Source organism: Piliocolobus tephrosceles, chromosome 2, assembly GCF_002776525.5.
Source record: "Piliocolobus tephrosceles isolate RC106 chromosome 2, ASM277652v3, whole genome shotgun sequence".
NCBI lineage: Eukaryota > Metazoa > Chordata > Mammalia > Primates > Cercopithecidae > Piliocolobus > Piliocolobus tephrosceles.
In genome coordinates this window covers 37281725-37300128 of record NC_045435.1, presented here as the reverse complement: position 1 = coordinate 37300128, position 18404 = coordinate 37281725, and the positions used below count along the sequence as shown (strand labels likewise).

At 35.7% G+C, this 18404-nt stretch overlaps 1 protein-coding gene across 5 annotated transcripts in view; it reads right to left on the bottom strand.

The window, feature by feature from the left end:
* STXBP5L (syntaxin binding protein 5 like) overlaps positions 1-18404 on the bottom strand; it is a 465182-nt gene that overhangs the window by 179618 nt on the left and 267160 nt on the right. For all 5 annotated transcript variants that reach the window (XM_023214416.3, XM_023214419.3, XM_023214418.3 and 2 more), the window contains exons 11-12: positions 11555-11709; positions 1276-1348 (exon numbers count right to left, since the gene is read on the bottom strand). In XM_023214416.3, the coding sequence (XP_023070184.1) occupies positions 1276-1348; positions 11555-11709 (228 nt within the window). The remainder of the gene's footprint in view (positions 1-1275; positions 1349-11554; positions 11710-18404) is intronic.

Below are 18404 nucleotides of genomic sequence, written 5' to 3'. Positions count from 1 at the left end.
GAAAGGTAAAGTATAATGGGCCTGCAAGGATGTTAGATACTTAGGCAAAGTATGAGTAACCAACAAATATGACGTACAAAGAAGAGTTGAGTACCAATGAGATTAGAAGAGTATATTTTAATAAGACTCATATTAGAACTTCTTAGAGGAATAAGCATAAATCCTTACATCTACACAAAAAGTCTTATGTTGATAATTAGGGCAGCTAAGCAGAATTCCCAGTTGTGATGATTTCATGGCCCAAATCCTACATCCCTTTTAAAATCCTGAGAATAATATCTGCAAATTTGAGAACCCTGGATCTTACATTTACAAACAACTTGAAGAGTAGAATTCGGACTGATTTATTCAACAAAAATTTATTGAGAGCTGACTCCATGTGGAGACAGAGCCCCTCCTTCATGGAGTCTACAGCCTAGTGGGAAATCTTTAAGCAACGGCAAATAGAAAATTTTATCTGTGTCAAAAGCTATGAAGAGAGAAATGTGGGGGTTATGAGAGACCATATTAGGATATATTACCAAATTATATAGATAATGAATTTTTTTAAAAAATAAGGAAGTGATATCTGACTTGAGAATCTTACAGATAAGATGTTGGTAAGGAGAAAAATTGAAGAGAAAGTTATTCCAGGCCAAGGAGAGACAACTTACAAAATTGTATTATAAATATATGAGGCTAAAAGATCAATGGAAGAACATATAATGATGGAAATTAGTTTCATGCTATTACCATTATAATAAAAATGGACAGAAGATTTTTACTGACAATGTAAAAGAGTGGAGAGCACCACTATAATAGCAGTATTCTACACTTTTTTTCAATTGCCTGTAACATAATGAAAAAGGAAAAAATGTAAAAGAAGGCCCCTGTCTTCTCTGCCCCTGAGATTCTGGTGTTCTGTGTTGTCTGCTGCAGTAGTGCAATAATACTTTTATCATGTGTCATTTTCCATTACTCAGCTATCACATTGTACAAGTTTTCATAATGATTGATTTTCTTTAAGAAAACAACAAAAATGTGATCAATTTTATGTGTCCTGAGTCTTCAATGTTTCTGTCCAAACATCAGGTGCTGCCTTTAAGTTGTCTTACAGTTTTCTCAGTGTTTCCCAAATTCTCCTGGTTTCATTTTCACCATTGAACCAAAGTGCATTTCTGTAATTCTAGCAAAACAATATTCACACAAAGAATATTTCCTATCTAAAGAATACAAATGCCAATTATCTAAAATAAATAGAGTTTAAAAGTGTTAATCTGTACATGGATAACTTACTTGCTTTGTGTCAGATCAACTACAATGAGATCTTTCTCCAGAAGTACTACGACAGCATAGGGTTCTTGAAATTCTACAAGTGAAAAAAAAAAATGAAAAGTTTCCATATTGTATATATTATAAAATCAGCAAAACTGCACTTCCTTTATCCCTATACAAATATTATTTAAATGATGTGAGAAGACCAAACTATAAGCCAAAGTAAGAAGTAACAAAGAGCACTTAAAAAATGTGCTTCTCAAATTTAATATTAAGATTACTAGAAAGAACAACAAAAAATTAAAAGTAGCATAGTATAGAGTTAAATATATCTCAATAATCATGGAGTGATGATAATATTGGATTATGTGAAGACAGTGAATCTGTCACCTGATCTCATATTTATCTTTTTCTTCCATAACCTTTGTATTTTAGATCTGATTTTATGCCTACAAGGAGATGTACTGGGGAATAGTATCTCTGCTTCTCTGGGATATGACATATATTCACATCCGTATAAGAACAACACTGCTTATAATAAAAAGTTTACTTTCAATTCAATGTAATTAGAAATATATTTATAGGTTGTATAAACACATCAGATCAATCTGGTTCAACTTTAACATAACAAAGCTCTTCAGTTGCCATGGACACCCAGATTGAAGGCCACGAACACACTAAGATAAACCAAGCATGCAATCACAGGTAGAAGCTAAGTGTCCAGAACAAGGAACATGCACTAAAATTAAGAAGCATACATTGCATGGTGGGCTGCAGGATCCAATCAGACAGAGTCCTGGTATCACACCAGGGAAGGATCCAATCAGAGCATACCTCCTGACATCACCCTGTGGCAAGATCCAATTAGGATCATGCCTCATTACCCTCAGACTATAAAACCTGCCCCAATCCTCAGCTTGGGGAGACAGATTTGAGATCTGTCTCCTTGCCAGTTCACTCAAAATAAACCTTTCTTGCTGCAAAAACTTGGTTCTTCAGTGTTTGGCTTTCCATTGTGCATGGGCAAATGGACCCAGTTTAGTTCAACAACAAAGTTAGTGACCCAGATCAGACTTCTGTAAATCCTTTCAGGACATTTTTGCCTGTGGCTCACTAGCTCCATATTAGGGATGGGATCCACCTGAGGGTCTGAGCAGCTGTCCAGGTGTTTTACTCAGTGATTTGCTCTTGGTTCCTGTCTCTCCAGCATGGCCCTGCTGACTTTTGGTGCTTTTACTTTCATTTTTGCAGCAAAGAGAAGTTTTGAATTTTGGAACACATTTTTTCATTATTTTTATTTTTATTTTGTGGTGAATTAATCTCTGTACAAGTGACCAACTCTCAGTTCCTTTCTTATCAACTTCCATTAAAGGGCCTTGTCAACCTCCACAAGGAGGCTTTGTTAGGGGATTTCAACTTTAATTGAAAGGAGAATAAGGGGTATGTTCACGTGGTACTCTTGATTATAAATTTGACTAGGAACTGGACTGGAAACTTGGAACTTGGATGTGTATATGTGTATGTGTTAAGTTATGGGTTTGTCTAGTCACTTGTTTAATGTTGTTAAGACCACTCAGCAAACCCTGAAGAAGCTGCTAGTGGCAGCCAAGGAGGCCTGACTCAGGGTTGCTGTCTACTCCAATCAACCAGACTGAGCAAATTATTTGCTTGATTATGGGCTGGAGATCAACCTTTCCCAACCAGAATGGATTAAAGATGTCTGAAGCTTACAGGGACAAGTTTGAGCCTTGTCTGTTTGCTCCCATTGAGGGGATCAAAGTCAGAGTCCAAAATGCTGTGGTTTGTCTTGTTTGATTGGCTGTTTCTGTGTCTGTTTGTATTCTGATATAAACAGTAACATTTGGCTTAAACAGTGGTTAATATTTTGATGGTACAGAAACAGCCTAATTAGAAAATTATTTAATTGAAGGACTACATTGCTCCCTCCAGCCCTTTTAGGTACTCTTAGGTGACTAGGGGATACCCAACCCATTGGTGATTCACTGGGAAGGAATCTCCATAAGTACCACATTACAGACTCAAAATATATATATATCTGTCTAGTGCAGGGCCTTGCTCTAACCATCTGAGATAAACCTCCAAGCAAAATGAGGAATGTAATTGTAGCAGGACTTCAGCAGAACAAGGCATAAAGGTACAACAGTGGCCAAAGAAAATGCTTCTTCCTTTCTTGTGGTCTTTAAAGCCTTCGGGCAATGCAGTGACATTGACCTGAACACCCAGGTAACCTGAGAGTTTTATCAGTCAGAGTGCCCCTGGTATAAGAGGAAAACTAAAAAAAGTAGAAAAGGTGTTGGGAATATCAACATCTCAAGTAGTTGAGATTGCCTTTAAGGCATTTAATTCATCTTGTTCAAGTCCAGGAAGGGCAAAAGCAATGCAACATGAGACAAGCTATGCTGCTTGCTGTGGCTCTTGCCCACAACCAGTCAAGGCACAAGATGGAGCATGCTAGGAAAAACAAATGGCCATGGGTAAGACCCCTAGGGACCCCACTGCTGGCCAAAATGGCCATACAGTCTTGAGGCCACGATGTGCATATTGTAAACAAGAGGACCACTGGAAATGCGAACGCCCTAACCATCCTGGGCAGGTGGAGGAAGAAGCTGCCCATCAATCAGCCCACCAGATACCACAGTTTCTGATAGGATTAAAAATAATGGGACTGGGGATCCTCTATGATCTAGGAACGTTGGGTAATAACTAATGTAGAAAAGAGACTTACGAGCTTTCTAATTTACTCTAGAGCTAACCTTCTTCCACTAGCTCCTCTCTTCCTGCCGGTCTACCCAACTATTTTGCTACTCTGGTTTCTCTGAAATTCAGTAAGGGGCTTCAGCTACGTGGAACAGAAAAATTTAAACTAAAATTGTTAGTTTGATAGTGATGAAGTTTGACTCTAACTGCCCCTTTTAACTAGTGAGTTATGCCTGACATATGGCTAAAGCTTTAAAAATTAAAGCTACATGATCATTATTTGTATCTGGCTGCATGTACAAGTCTGGCTGTATTTGTCTATGGTACCAAATTGACTTATAAATAGATGAGTACTCATAAATTAAGCAAATAAGACCAGGCACTTTTCAAGTTCATGTGACTTAGAAATTTTTTGGCAAATGGGAAGAGTTCAAGATTGTTGAATTGATGGGAATGCCTGTGCCCTCTGAATTATTGGACTTTAAGGTCATTACTTTTATAATGATTGCCTGACATGCAGTTATATAAAATAAGTAATAGATAAATAATTTGCAATGATGACTAGCTTTGTCTATTACCTATTTTCATAAGTAATCTCAGCACACTGCTAAAAACAAAGAAATAAAGGTAAATGGGATAAATAGCTATAAATAAATTTTTATGTAATTTGAAATCCTAAATTAAATAATAGATACTCATTAAATGTACAAGTCATTTTCAAATGTGATAAAAACTGAGACAAACTGCTGAACATAAATAGGGTTGTCCTTGGCTTCTTAAATTTAATAGAAAGACTAGAAAGACTAATAGAAAGATTAAATATGCATTAAAATATGTTATAGGGAAATATGTTTTTCTGACAATTATAAAATGGCTCTTGGCTAAGCATGGTGGCTCATGCCTATAATCTCAGCACTTTGGGAGGCTAAGGTGGGAGGATTGCTTGAGGCCAGAAGTTTGAGACCTCCCTGGGTAACAAGGCAAGACTACATCTCTACAAAAAATAAAATAATTCAAACACTTAGAGTTTCAGCTACTTGGGAGGCTGAGGTGAGAGGGTTGCTTGAGCCCAACAGTTTGAGGCTGCAGTGAGCCATGATCATGCCACTGCACTCAAGCCTGGGCAAAAGAGCAAGACCCTGTCTCTAAAACAAACACAAAAAATTGAAAAATATTAAAAATGAAATGGTTCTTATCTATTAAATAATGATATGTAACAAGCAATTCATGATTTTGTACTTCCTATGTTTTTAATAAAATTTAAGGTTACTAGAAGCTAAAAATTCCAGTTGATATATAATTCTGCATATAAAGTATACCAAAGTCAGGTGTGTTTAATAACAGAAAAAAATTATAAGAGGAAAAAAATGTCTTTTATTGAGAAAAATATTTTTTTCTAAGTCAAAGGTTATTTAAAGGGAGTGTCAAAATGTGGATTTAGGAAGGAAATAGAAACAAGACAGAAAGGAACTGTAAAGAAGAGAGAAAGAGATGTAAGAGAAGTTATAGATGTAAAGATAAGAGAATAATTTTGTATGAGAAAGTCTTGCATGGTAAATCTTTTTCCTAGAGTGACGTGATTGCTTACTTAAGACGAAAGAGGACATATAGAGTGAGGCAGAGTGTCTCAGTAATCCATAGATGGTCTGAGTAAATCATGATAAGGTTCATGAATGGGAACTTATGAAGGAAATTCTGGGTGTGATTAAGCTGGCTATAATTAAAAGAAATTATTTGTGACAGTCTTTCTAAAGAATAAACTTTGATGTTAAAATACACCAATACAAAGTTTAAAAATTTGGTCCCCTATGTTAAAACAACAAAGGTTTCTTTTCTTTTTTCTTTTTTTTTTTTTTTTTTTTGAGACGGAGTCTCACTCTGTCGCCCAGGCTGGAGTGCAGTGGCCAGATCTCAGCTCACTACAAGCTCCGCCTCCCGGGTTTACGCCATTCTCCTGCCTCAGCCTCCCGAGTAGCTGGGACTACAGGTGCCCACCACCTCACCCGGCTAGTTTTTTGTATTTTTTAGTAGAGACGGGGTTTCACCGTGTTAGCCAGGATGGTCTTGATCTCCTGACCTCGTGATCCACCCGTCTCGACCTCCCAAAGTGCTGGGATTACAGGCGTGAGAGCCACTGCACCCAGTCAACAAAGATTTCTTAAATATTAATTGCTTTTAGTAAGATTGCAAGAGGTTTTGATTTTTAATTCTGAAATGTGTTTTAACAACCATCCTCTGATTTACGAACACGTTTCTATTTCTGTCACACCTCTTCCTGAGAACTACCTAGTTTCTCTGGTTTTACTTTTATCCTGAAGGTCCAGAAAAGCAATGTTTACTCAGTATAACTTGATTGAGTAACTCTTGGCTTTTCTTTATATGTCTGAATTATTTTATGTAACCAGAACTTCATATGCTCTTGCTAAGAACCATATATTCTCTGCTCAAGGAATATTTGAGCCTAGGAAACACAGATTCTGTCCTTGTTGGGTTTTGACTACTTCAGAAAACTGAGCTTTACAAGGGTTAAGGTTTTTACATCCATGTAACTTTCTGTATTGCTTTTGAAGTCTTCTGATTTTTATTCTTACTTTGACTGAATAAGTAACTATTATTTAGCAGTGAACTACCATTCTATTAAAGAAAGTAGTTTTTGAACTTTTTGACATCTTTGGCAGGTCTCTCCAGGGCCCAAATCTTAAATTAAGCCTTTTGGCCTAAAATTAATTTTACAATTTTCCACATAGGCCCCCCTGAAGAGCCTCAAAGGGTTTATCTCTCATCTTGTACAGATATTAAATGATTAGGTTTATTTGGTAAATAATACAGGAAGTGCTGTCAAATAAGGAATGGTGTTTAACTTCCCTTAAGTTATATTTGTGTGGTTATTAAAATGTGTGAAATTGTATAGGATTCCTAAAAGTCTGATATGCCAAGATATGTGTCATAATAATGATTATTATGTTAAATGATTGTGTGCCACCAAAATATCGAAATTGCCTTGTCAATTGAAAATTCTCATCGTATCTTTGGCTATGATTTTTCTGGCTTTTTGTCATCCACAGCAATTGTTTTAAATTCTTCTCTAGAAGTACTTGCAATGGGCTATAGTCCAAAATTGCTAATCAAAATAAAGAAAAAAAAATTTTTTGAAACATAGTCTTACTCCGTTCCTCAGGCTGGAGTACAGTGATGCAATCATAGCTCGCTGCAGTTTCCATCTCCTGGGCTCAAGCTTGATCCTCCTACCTCAGCCTCTGGAGTAGCTAAGACTACAGACATGTACGACTACACCCAGATAATTTTTTTGCCTTTTAGTGGAGACAGGTCTTGCTATGTTGTGCAGGCTGGTCTTGAAATCCTGACCTCAAGCTATCCTACCACACAGCCTCCCAAAGTGCTGGGATTACAGGTGTGAGCCACTGCACCTGGCCAACCAAACAAAATTATTTAAATGAAATGAAGTAATTGATAAGGATGTTTTTGTTGCTTAAATGTTTTATTTTCCAAATTCAAGGAAATTTTCTGACATAAGCTATCTATAGTTTGCAATATTTTGGTAAAGTATCCTCTGTTGAACAAAGGTGGAAGCATTTGTTTTTTCTCCCTACTTGATTCCTTAAAATTCAGAAGCTATAAATAAGTATTCTTATTTTTATTTATGTAAGTTAAATGAAAATCTTATCTCTCTTGAAAACAGGATACAATGGGAACATTGGTTATATTACCAAGGTATAGACTGAAATGTTATATGTAAGAATGTGCCTAAAATGCCTGTCTTCAAGAGTTCCTAGCTTTACAGTGAGTACGTAAAAACTGTCACTTTCTGGTAGGCCCAAGAACCTTAAGACTATAAGTAAAATCTAACGCCTGACTTGGTCTGGCCATCTAGCTTCAAGAGGTTCTAATATCTGAGATTTCTTATATGATCAATGTGGAGAGGAAAAGTTATGCTTCTAAGGAAAGCAAAAGTGTATCTGTTACTAGATTCTAACATTGTGCATTGCCCTCAAGTCCTTGTTATTTGGCTATGGACTGGACTAGATTCTGAATTCTCGTAAGATCCTCTAATATTTGGTTATAACTAAATCCTGATGGAGTCCCCTAGTCCTCTTCCCCCAGTCCAGACTAGGGATGCTCTGGGGACATTCAGGGTATTTCCCCTTTTAAAATCTAACTAACTAGATGAATTAAAATATCAGAATTGGACACAAACTGGACCCATAGGATACTATAGTCTCCTTGTCTCAAAGAAGTTGATGTTGTCTCTTCTTTTGTAAAAGCCACAGTGAAAATAGCAACGGGGCCCCCCTCACTATCTGTGTTCCACACTCTAATGGGGCTCTCCTCAATTCACGTCACAAGAAGCCTAGCAAACTATGCAATTCTTTTTCTGTCCTCACTTCCCCTTACCATGACCCAATATAACTTGCTTAATTCTGCCACTTTACTTATCTTTCCTGATGTCAGGTTTGTCCAACAGGCAGAACTGCATGCTCTCACCAGACAGGTCTTTTAGCCAAAGGTAAAATGGCCAATTACTTACACAGACGGCAAGCATGCCTTGGGATAGCTCACAACTTTAGTGTCTGTGTGAAATATGTCCACAATACCATATTGGAAAACCATTTCACGCCTTCATGGACCACTTCACATTACCAAAAAGTCCCTTTGAGGCACAGCAACAATACTTTTTTCAGCTCCCCATCTCTCAAGGATATTGGTATGTACTAGTTACAGTTTGCATGTTTTAGCATTGTATTGAAGCCTTCTATTGTCAACAGGCCACAGCCATGGCAGTAGTTCAGGACCTGTTGGAAAATTTATACCAACATGAGAAGTCTCTTAAGGGCTTCATAATGCATGAGGAACTCATTTTGCAGAGCAAATTATTTAAAACATTTGTATAATTTGGCCTATTTATCAACATCTCAATTGTGCTTACAACTTCTAGGCCTCTGGACTAGTGAAACAGACAAAGGGAATAATAAAAGCCCAATTGGCAAAGAATTGTGGTGTGCCATTTAGCCTGCAATGGCCCAAGGCCCTTTCTTTAGTCCTCCTTAACCCTGGCATGCTTTCAGTGTTCCTTTGTAGAGTTCTAAATTCATCCAGATGGTCAGGGTAGCCAACACATTTGTGGTAGTCTCTAATCTTTACTGATCCCCTTCCAGCTAGGACTCCTCATTGGCAGTCATTTCTGCTTGTCCCATTGGCCCTTGTACACCTCCTGGGAAAGGATTTTGTACAAATCTGCCAGGTTCGTATTTCCTTCTCCCAGAAAGGGGGAAATAATATTAGAGTTATCCTCACAAGGAGATCTGGCCTCAGAACTGGCTTTTACCCTAATTCTCATCTCTCAAGTTGGCCTCTTTAACGCTACTGACCCTCCTCTCCAAGAGCTACCAATTGTGCCCCAAGAGTCCTGGGGCACAATCCAACACCAATGATAATCCCAGACATTACAGCTGGGGATGTACTCAAGGATGCGATTTATTTGGAGAATAATCCTCTAATGAAGGAGCTAGATTAGGAAGGTTTCTGGGGTCCTGGTTTGGATTAGGTTCTGCTTGAGATGGATATATGGTCAGAAACCTTTCCGGCACTGTCAACAGAGTTAAAGTACATCTCCTAGCTTGTGACAAGTGAAAAGGTCCATCCTCATTACCACTTTCCTAAAAAACAAAGGTTTTTATATATGGTTTGAAAGTGAATAGGAATGGTTACATTGCATTTATACTTTATTGAACATTATTAGAAATTGTCCTAACATCTCTACCAACGTGCAGACATTTATATACGCACAGACCACACATTCTCAATTTCTATTGCTCACACATCTTCTTTCTCAAGGCATTTCATAGGAGGCATTTTCCTAAGCTCAGCTGTTGGTCCTCTGTTCTTTATACATTCTTTCATCATTCATTTTTGTAACTCCAAAGAACACTTATATTCTGATGATTCATAAATATTACAAGACAGTTTCTCTCTTCTTCTGTTCTCTAAACAACTCTACTGTCTCATAATCAGACTTACCTTTCCCTCTTTCCAAACACTGCTATTACTATGCATGAAACCATAACTATTTAGCTTAAAAATTAATACATTATTTATACTCTGAACCATACAACTCAGCACTTAATTAAGGTCTTTCATTACTTAAACTTAACAAGTCACAATAATCTCACTCATCTAACCAGATTTTTTGCAATCTGACATCAGAGATTAGTTTAATACTTTATCTGTATGCTCAACAAGTTCTTGTAGTACTGGGGCCATAGAATGATTCAATAATTATTTGACAATTAAAAACATAAGTAAATTGTCTGTCCCTAGTAACTATGGAAATAAAGTGCTACACTATTATTTAATATCAATTTATCCCATCTTTTACATGTGAGACTAAATAAAGTAAGTTAATACATATAATAATGGAACTCACAACATATATATTTTTATACTTAAGAAGTATGCTCACTTAACCTTCCAGTAGTCATGTGGAGACCATATTACTATTCTCTTTCTACAAATGATAAATAAAACTCATAAACGTAAAGTGACTTGCCCAAGGTCACCTAGCTAGTAAGTGGCAGAGCTAAATCATAACCTCACATATTTTGTCCTCAAATCCAGTGCTCTTTCCCTTATATCTGCATATTCCCTATTAAAAACATAGTAATGTATATACACATACTATGTTGTTGTAACATTATGCGTATTTCCTTTTTTATGTTTTCACTTTTCTCACTTTTTAGGTTTGTTTGTTTGTTTGTTTGTTTGTTTATTTATTTATTTATTTGAGATGGAATCTCATTATGTTGCCCAGGCTGGTCTCGAACTCTTGAACTCAAACGATCTGCCTGCCTTGGCCTCTCAAAGTGCTGGGATTACAGGCATGAACCACCACACCTGGCCACATTATTAAAATATTTCATCATCATTAGATTTTATTATACAGATTGCATCACAACATAACTAGTTGTTGTGTTTACAAAAAGTCTTTATATTCAGGATAATAAAAATATATAAGCATTTCTCCTCCCAAAGGCCCTTCTGACTATTCTCAAAATTTTAAAAAGTCATTATCCACACATCTGCAATCCTAGAGTAATCAGAGGTGCTGCAGTTGCATCTGAAGCAAAGCCAGATGTGAAACAGATGCAGCACCACCACAGTTACAGATTACTGATATCAGGTAAGTGCTTTAACTTTGATTGGCTTTGGGATGAAATTGATGGAGCTGGTCTGAGAGAGGCTATTAAGAGACCTCAGCTTCCCCAAGTGATTTCACCCTGGACCCTTATCAGACCCTCCCAGCTCAGCTTCCACCATCTAATCAAAGTTTAAAGCACTTACCTGATATTAGAACCTGAAAGGCCAGGATTGCTGTACTACATCTGTGTTATTTCCAGTTTGTCAAGTAGGTACAATTGCAGAACCTGTTCCAGCACCTGTAGCTCACAGCATTATACCACAGTAGACATCCACTGCCAAAACTGAAAATATTTAACCTTAATTTTGTTAGAAACTTGTCATTTCAAAAATGATTTTCAACATTAATAGTTTCATTTTAGTTACTTACCATTTGGATAGGGTGTTTCACATAAAGTTAGAAATTCAACAATAGGATGATCCATTTCAAGTACTGTAATTGCTTTTCCATGCATGATGGTTAAACTTGGTCTTCTACAAGCTTTGTCATAGGACAGCCCACCAGAGAATATTATGAATGGTTCGCTACATAGGAAAAAAACATTAATGAGACTCAGAAGTCATTTAAAATGACACAAAGTCACAGGACTGAACCTATAAAGAACAGGTTTTGTTGTATACCATATAATATGACAGACAGCAAAAAACTTGCCTGGCTCAAAATTTCTCATTCAATAACCTACTATTCTACCATTTCCCATTTTCTAGATGTACATTCTCACTATTAAATTTACTACTGGATCAGTCTAAAGATGTTGGGGTACGTTTGGGGAAAGGCAGTGAGCTTGGAGAGAGGTAGATGTGCTCACTGACTCTCAAAAGGACATCTTCACATATATTAGTTGGTTCTCAAACTCTAAATCACTATCATTGGAATATTAGTCCATGTTAGAATATCAGATTAACTAGCTGGTGTGTGCGGCCTAAAATTTCTACAAGAGAAAAGAGACAAATTTTAATATAAAATGAAATTTGATAGTGGAAAGCTCAAAACGGCAGAGGGTAAAATAAAAATTCTAGATAATGGAGTTTCTGTGAAAAAAGAGTAAAGATAAAAAGATGGAGAAAGGTAATATGTAAGAGAAGAATAGCTAATCAAAGATAAATTGCCTTTTCTATTTTACTTGTGGCCAGTCTATATATCTACATATCCTCTATATATCTTGCTCAACTAACTATAAACAAGGTTTTTGGTCTGTTGCTTTATAAGATACAATTAGATGGCAGAGTGGGGTTAAGATGCCTCTAAAACATTATAGCTATCTGAAAATTATGAAATCTTTCCACAGTTTTTCATTTTTCATTTCTCAAATCAATACTTACATATCTCTAGTGTATGTGTACGAAAGACAAAGTGTGTTAGCAGGAAGTATTTTCAAGAAGTCAGAAGTAAATACTAAATTGAAAATATTCTTTTCTGATTTTTTTTAAAGAACTAGAGGCTTTTATTGTATCGAATTATTTGAGAACATAAGGCTCATCTACATAATTCACTTACATCCCATTTGCTAAGCTGAAGGATCTACTTGTTTCTAGAAATCGCTCTATAAGATTTCCTTTTCTCTTCTGTTTTATACTGTGTGAGGCACCAAACATTATCAGTGGGACATTTACTAATCTTATGCTGGCTATATAACCAAAAAGGGGGGCTTTTTAAGAAAGTTTCTAAACAAACCTACATATAAAATGCATGTACTATTTTCTGTTTATAATTCTATCTTAATAGTCTGACAAAATAAACAAAAATACTCTAACTTATTTTACTTCAGTTGATTTGAGTACTAGTCTTGCACCAGTGATTTGATATGGTAAATGACCAACCTACTAATGATGCCATTAAAAAGCACATTTGTTATTTCTATAAAACGCATATTTATATTATTAATAAGATTTATCCAGATTTAAAAAGCATTTCTAATACAGTTATTTATGAAATAGTTGGGGGGGGTTACCTTTGTTTGTTGCTTTGTTTTGCAAATAAAAAGGCCATGACTTAAGAGAATGTAGTATCTTTTCATAAATATTAAGCTTAACTATCTACTATTAACATTAATAAAGGCCATAAGTATCTATTTTTTTCTGTGTAAAAGTAGGTGAATTTACTCTCATTCCCTAAAACTAATCCAAACATAGGATAAGGAGCAATTTACTTCCCCTGCTTTTTTGTATATACATTGGAAATATGTCCTCTCCAATATTGAAAGGAAGTAAAATCTCTTCTGCTGTAATTATGACTCTGCATCAGAATACTCTGGGTCCGAAGTTAGTTGTTAATATTTATGCATTTCTCTATAAACTACTGAGTGATTACATAAAAAGTTACTTCCTCAAGAAAGTGCTCAGGGAACCACTCATGGTTTAACTGTACTAAATATTTAATTATCATATTAAATCCTCATAAGCAATGTCCTCACTTTATTAATGAGGTTAAATAACAGCTAAGAAGAAACAACCAAAAGAAAATTGAGATCTACCAGACTTCAAAGCCTGTGATTCTAAACACTCCTATATATTGTCTCTAGTAATAAATAGCTACCATTTACTGAGTGCTTACCATGTGTCATATATTGTGCTATGTGTACATATAAAGTAAATTTTGTGTGATCCTCACGACAACCTTGATAAAGAAAGTACTATTAGTCCCATTTTATACATGAAGAATCTGGTATTAATGCAGATTAAACTTGTCCAGGGTCAAGCAGCTAGTGAGTACCAGGACAAAGATTCAAACCCAGACTCAAAAGCCCACATTTTTCATTTTTCATTTAATGTTTCCCAAACTGCGGAATACAACGTGGTAGTTGTTCAGCAGAAAAAAATTAAATTTGATAATTTGATAAGCACTTGCAAAACCATACCTTCTTTCAGGAATTTTGCATTTCATATCATATATTAAAAATTATGAGAAATCATATGGCAAGCAATCCAATTTACTTTTATAGAATTCAGAATTTCTCGCATTTATTAAATTTCAGGTCCCTTTTATTCCATGAATATCATTAGTAATTAAAGGAACACAGTTGTTTGATAATGTTGTACCACACTACATGTTGTAGCACACTAAACTGTGTCAGGTGTTATTTAATACAAAGATACTATTAAGGGATACCTATCAGATGGATTCTTATAAAAGAAATATATGACCATAATACTTGAAATGTCCTCATACTTAAAGAAAGCATTAATAAAAAATAACAAATTATGGATACATAACATGTATGAATCTCAAAGGCATTCTGCTGAGTGAAAGAAGTTAGGCTTGAAAAGTTACATAATATATAACCGCATATATATAACAGTCTCCAAAAGGCAAAACTATAGTGATGCAGAACAGATCAGTGGTTGCCAAGGGTTAGGAGTTGGGGAGAGGAGTGACTATAAAGGAACAGAATGGGAGGGTTGTGGGAAATGATGGAAATATTATTTATTCTTATTGTGGTGATAGTTTTAGAAAACTATACGTGTGTTTAAAAACATGAAACTGTATGCCAAAAGAAAAATAGTTAATTTTACTGTATGTATAATCTGTAAAATACATAAAGAAAACAGCATTAAAAGTTTGCTCCAATGAAGGCAACAAGATTAAACAAGTTATGTAACATAATATAATAAATATTAAATGCTAACATATATTGAGTATTTATGATATTCTAGGCATCGCATGCAGAATTTTACATGTATTATTTTATTTAATCCTTATCACATCCAAATGAGATAACTATTATTATTATCTCCATTTAACAGATGGGTATATTGAGGCTTGGAGAACTTAATTATACATAAAGTTTCTGCCATAATAGGAACAGATTAAAAGACTAGCAGAAAATATTTTTCTTTTTTTTTATTATACTTTAAGTTCTAGGGTATATGTGCACAACGTACAGGTTTGTTACACATGTATACATGTGCCATGTTGGTGTGCTGCATCCATTAACTCATCATTTACATTAGGTATATCTCCTAATGCTATCCTTCCCCCCGCCTCCCCACAATAGGAACCGGTGTGTGATGTTCCCCTTCCTGTGTCCAAGTGATCTCATTGTTCAATTCCCATCTATGAGTGAGAACATGTGGTATTTGGTTTTCTGTTCTTGTGATAGTTTGCTGAGAATGATGGTTTCCAGCTGCATTCATGTCCCTACAAAGGACATGAATTCATCCTTTTTTATGGCTTCATAGTATTCCATGGTGTATAGGTGCCACATTTTCTTAATCCAGTCTGTCACTGATGGACATTTGGGTTGATTCCAAGTCTTTGCTATTGTGAATAGTGCCACAATAAACATATGTGTGCATGTGTCTTTATAGCAGCATGACTTACAATCCTTTGGGTATATCCCCAGTAATGGGATGGCTGAGTCAAACGGTATTTCTAGTTCTAGATCCTTGAGGAATCGCCACACTGTTTTCCACAATGATTGAACTAGTTTACACTCCCACCAACAGTGTAAAAGTGTTCCTATTTCTCCACATCCTCTCCAGCACCTGTTGTTTCCTGAAGCATTCCTTTTGAAAACTGGCACAAGACAGGGATGTCCTCTCTCACCACTCCTATTCAACATAATGTTGGAAGTTCTGGCTAGGGCAATCAGGCAAGAGAAAGAAATCAAGGGTATTCAGTTAGGAAAAGAAGAAGTCAAATTGTCCCTGTTTGGAGATGACATGATTGTATATTTAGAAAACCCCATCACCTTAGCCCCAAATCTCCTTAAGCTGATAAGCAACTTCAGCTAAGTCTCAGGATACAAAATCAATGTGCAAAAATCACAAGCATTCTTATACACCAGTAACAGACAAACAGAGAGTCAAATCATGAATGAACTCCCATTCACAGTAGCTTCAAAGATAATAAAATACCTAGGAATCCAACTTACAAGGGATGTAAAGGACCTCTTCAAGGAGAACTACAAACCACTGCTCAGTGAAATAAAAGAGGACACAAACAAATAGAAGAACATACCATGCTCATGGATAGGAAGAATCAATATCGTGAAAATGGTCACACTGCCGAAGGTAATTTACAGATTCAATGTCATCCCCATTAAGCTACCAATGACTTTCTTCACAGAATTGGAAAAAACTGCTTTAAAGTTCATATGGAACCAAAAAAGACCCCACATTGCCAAGACAATCCTAAGCCAAAAAACCAAAGCTGGAGGCATCACGCTACCTGACTTCAAACTATACTACAAGGCTACAGTAACCAAAACACCATGGTACTGGTACCAAAATAGAGATCTAGACCAACGGAACAGAACAGAGGCCTCAGAAATAATATCACACATCTACAGCCATCTGATCTTTGACAAACCTGAGAGAAACAAGAAATGGGGAAAGGATTCCCTATTTAATAAATGGTGCTGGGAAAATTGGCTAGCCATAAGTAGAAAGCTGAAACTGGATCCTTTCCTTACTCCTTACATGAAAATTAATTCAAGATGGATTGATTAGAGACTTAAATGTTAGACCTAAAACCATAAAAACCCTAGAAGAAAACCTAGGTAATATCATTCAGGACGTAGGCATGGGCAAGGACTTCATGTCTAAAACACCAAAGGCAACGACAACAAAAGCCAAAATTGACAAATGGGATCTAATTAAACTAAAGAGCTTTTGCACAGCAAAAGAAACTACCATCAGAGTGAACAGGCAACCTACAGAATGGGAGAAAATTTTTGCAATCTACTCATCTGACAAAGGGCTAATATCCAGAACCTATAAAGAACCCAATCAAATTTACAAGAAAAAAACAAACAACCCCATCAAAAAGTGGGCAAAGAATATGAACAGACACTTCTCAAAAGAAGACATTCATACAGCCAACAGACACATGAAAAAATGCTCATCATCACTTGCCATTAGAGAAAATAATTTTCTTTAGCTTAAGAGAACATAATAATTCTAGTGGTAGTCAGTATATACATCAATATTCCTATCTTGAAGAGGATAAAATTATTAATCCTAGAGGCCATCTCAGTTGGAGTGTCAGTAAGCAAATTGGTGACTGGGGATAAATGATTCCCATATACATAGCTGTTTATCCCTGGAAATGTAAAGCAAGTCTGTGATTGGCTGGTCTGACATAAAACTAAGAAGAAAACACATCCCTTACATGTGCTATCTATGCAGTCCAGTAAGAGACCCTGTGGTTGCAGCTCATATGGTAGAGCTCTTCCTAAGGTTCCTGCTTCTATGACAGCCATCTTGACTTTCAACTGTACAGTTTCTGCTGTATAATAGGTGAAGCAGGGATATGGCTATATAATTCTACTTCCTAACTGTGGCCCATTTTGCTGTGCCAATAAATTTTAGTATTCTTAACTTCACTGCCCCTCTGTTTTTTAACCTCCTTGTGTGCTAAGCTCCAGAGGTAATAAAGTAGTAATCACAAAAAATAGAAGCAATGTACTAATATACACAAGTAGGTGGGATGACAGTAATTATGATCAATAATATGATTATTTCACATTACAATTATGAAGAATTAATTTACATATAGTTGTATTATTGACTAGCAAAAACTTAAGAATACTTGAAAAATTTTAACAATATGAAATAATGATGACAACAATAATAGTAATATATCTATTAAGAAACCCACTATGTGTCTTCATCAAACTGAGGACATTACAGGCTGTATCCATTATTTCATTTAATTCTCATGAATATCATAGTGAGATAGGTATTGTTGATAAGGAAACTAAACTTTAAAAGAATTAAACTTTTCAAGGTCACACAACTGTCTTACTTCAAAGCCAATGATTTTAATTATTTTACACTGCCTTAACTTGAGTTTTTGATTTCTAAAAATATGTTTTCTTCACTTTTGTCTCTTCCTCCCTTTGCTTGGCAACATCTGACCATCCTTAAAGTCCCATCTCAGGCATCTCCTTGCCAAAGAATTTTCCTGATTTCTCTCTTCATGGTTCTCCTCCCTACTCCCCTCAAGTCTGGGTTTTTCTGTGCTCTCATAGCATATCTCTACAAAAGTAATTTCTATGTTGTATAGAAAACACTAGTTTATGTCCTTGCCTCTACTGCTAGAACATAACAAATTCAAAAGCAAGCAGTAATCTTGTTTCAGAACATCAAACAAATCGTATAGTACATGGTATATAGTAATAACTACTAAATTATACTATATATATAGTACTATATATTATATAGCATATCATATACTATATAGTATACTCTGTAGTATAGAATATACTATATAGTAT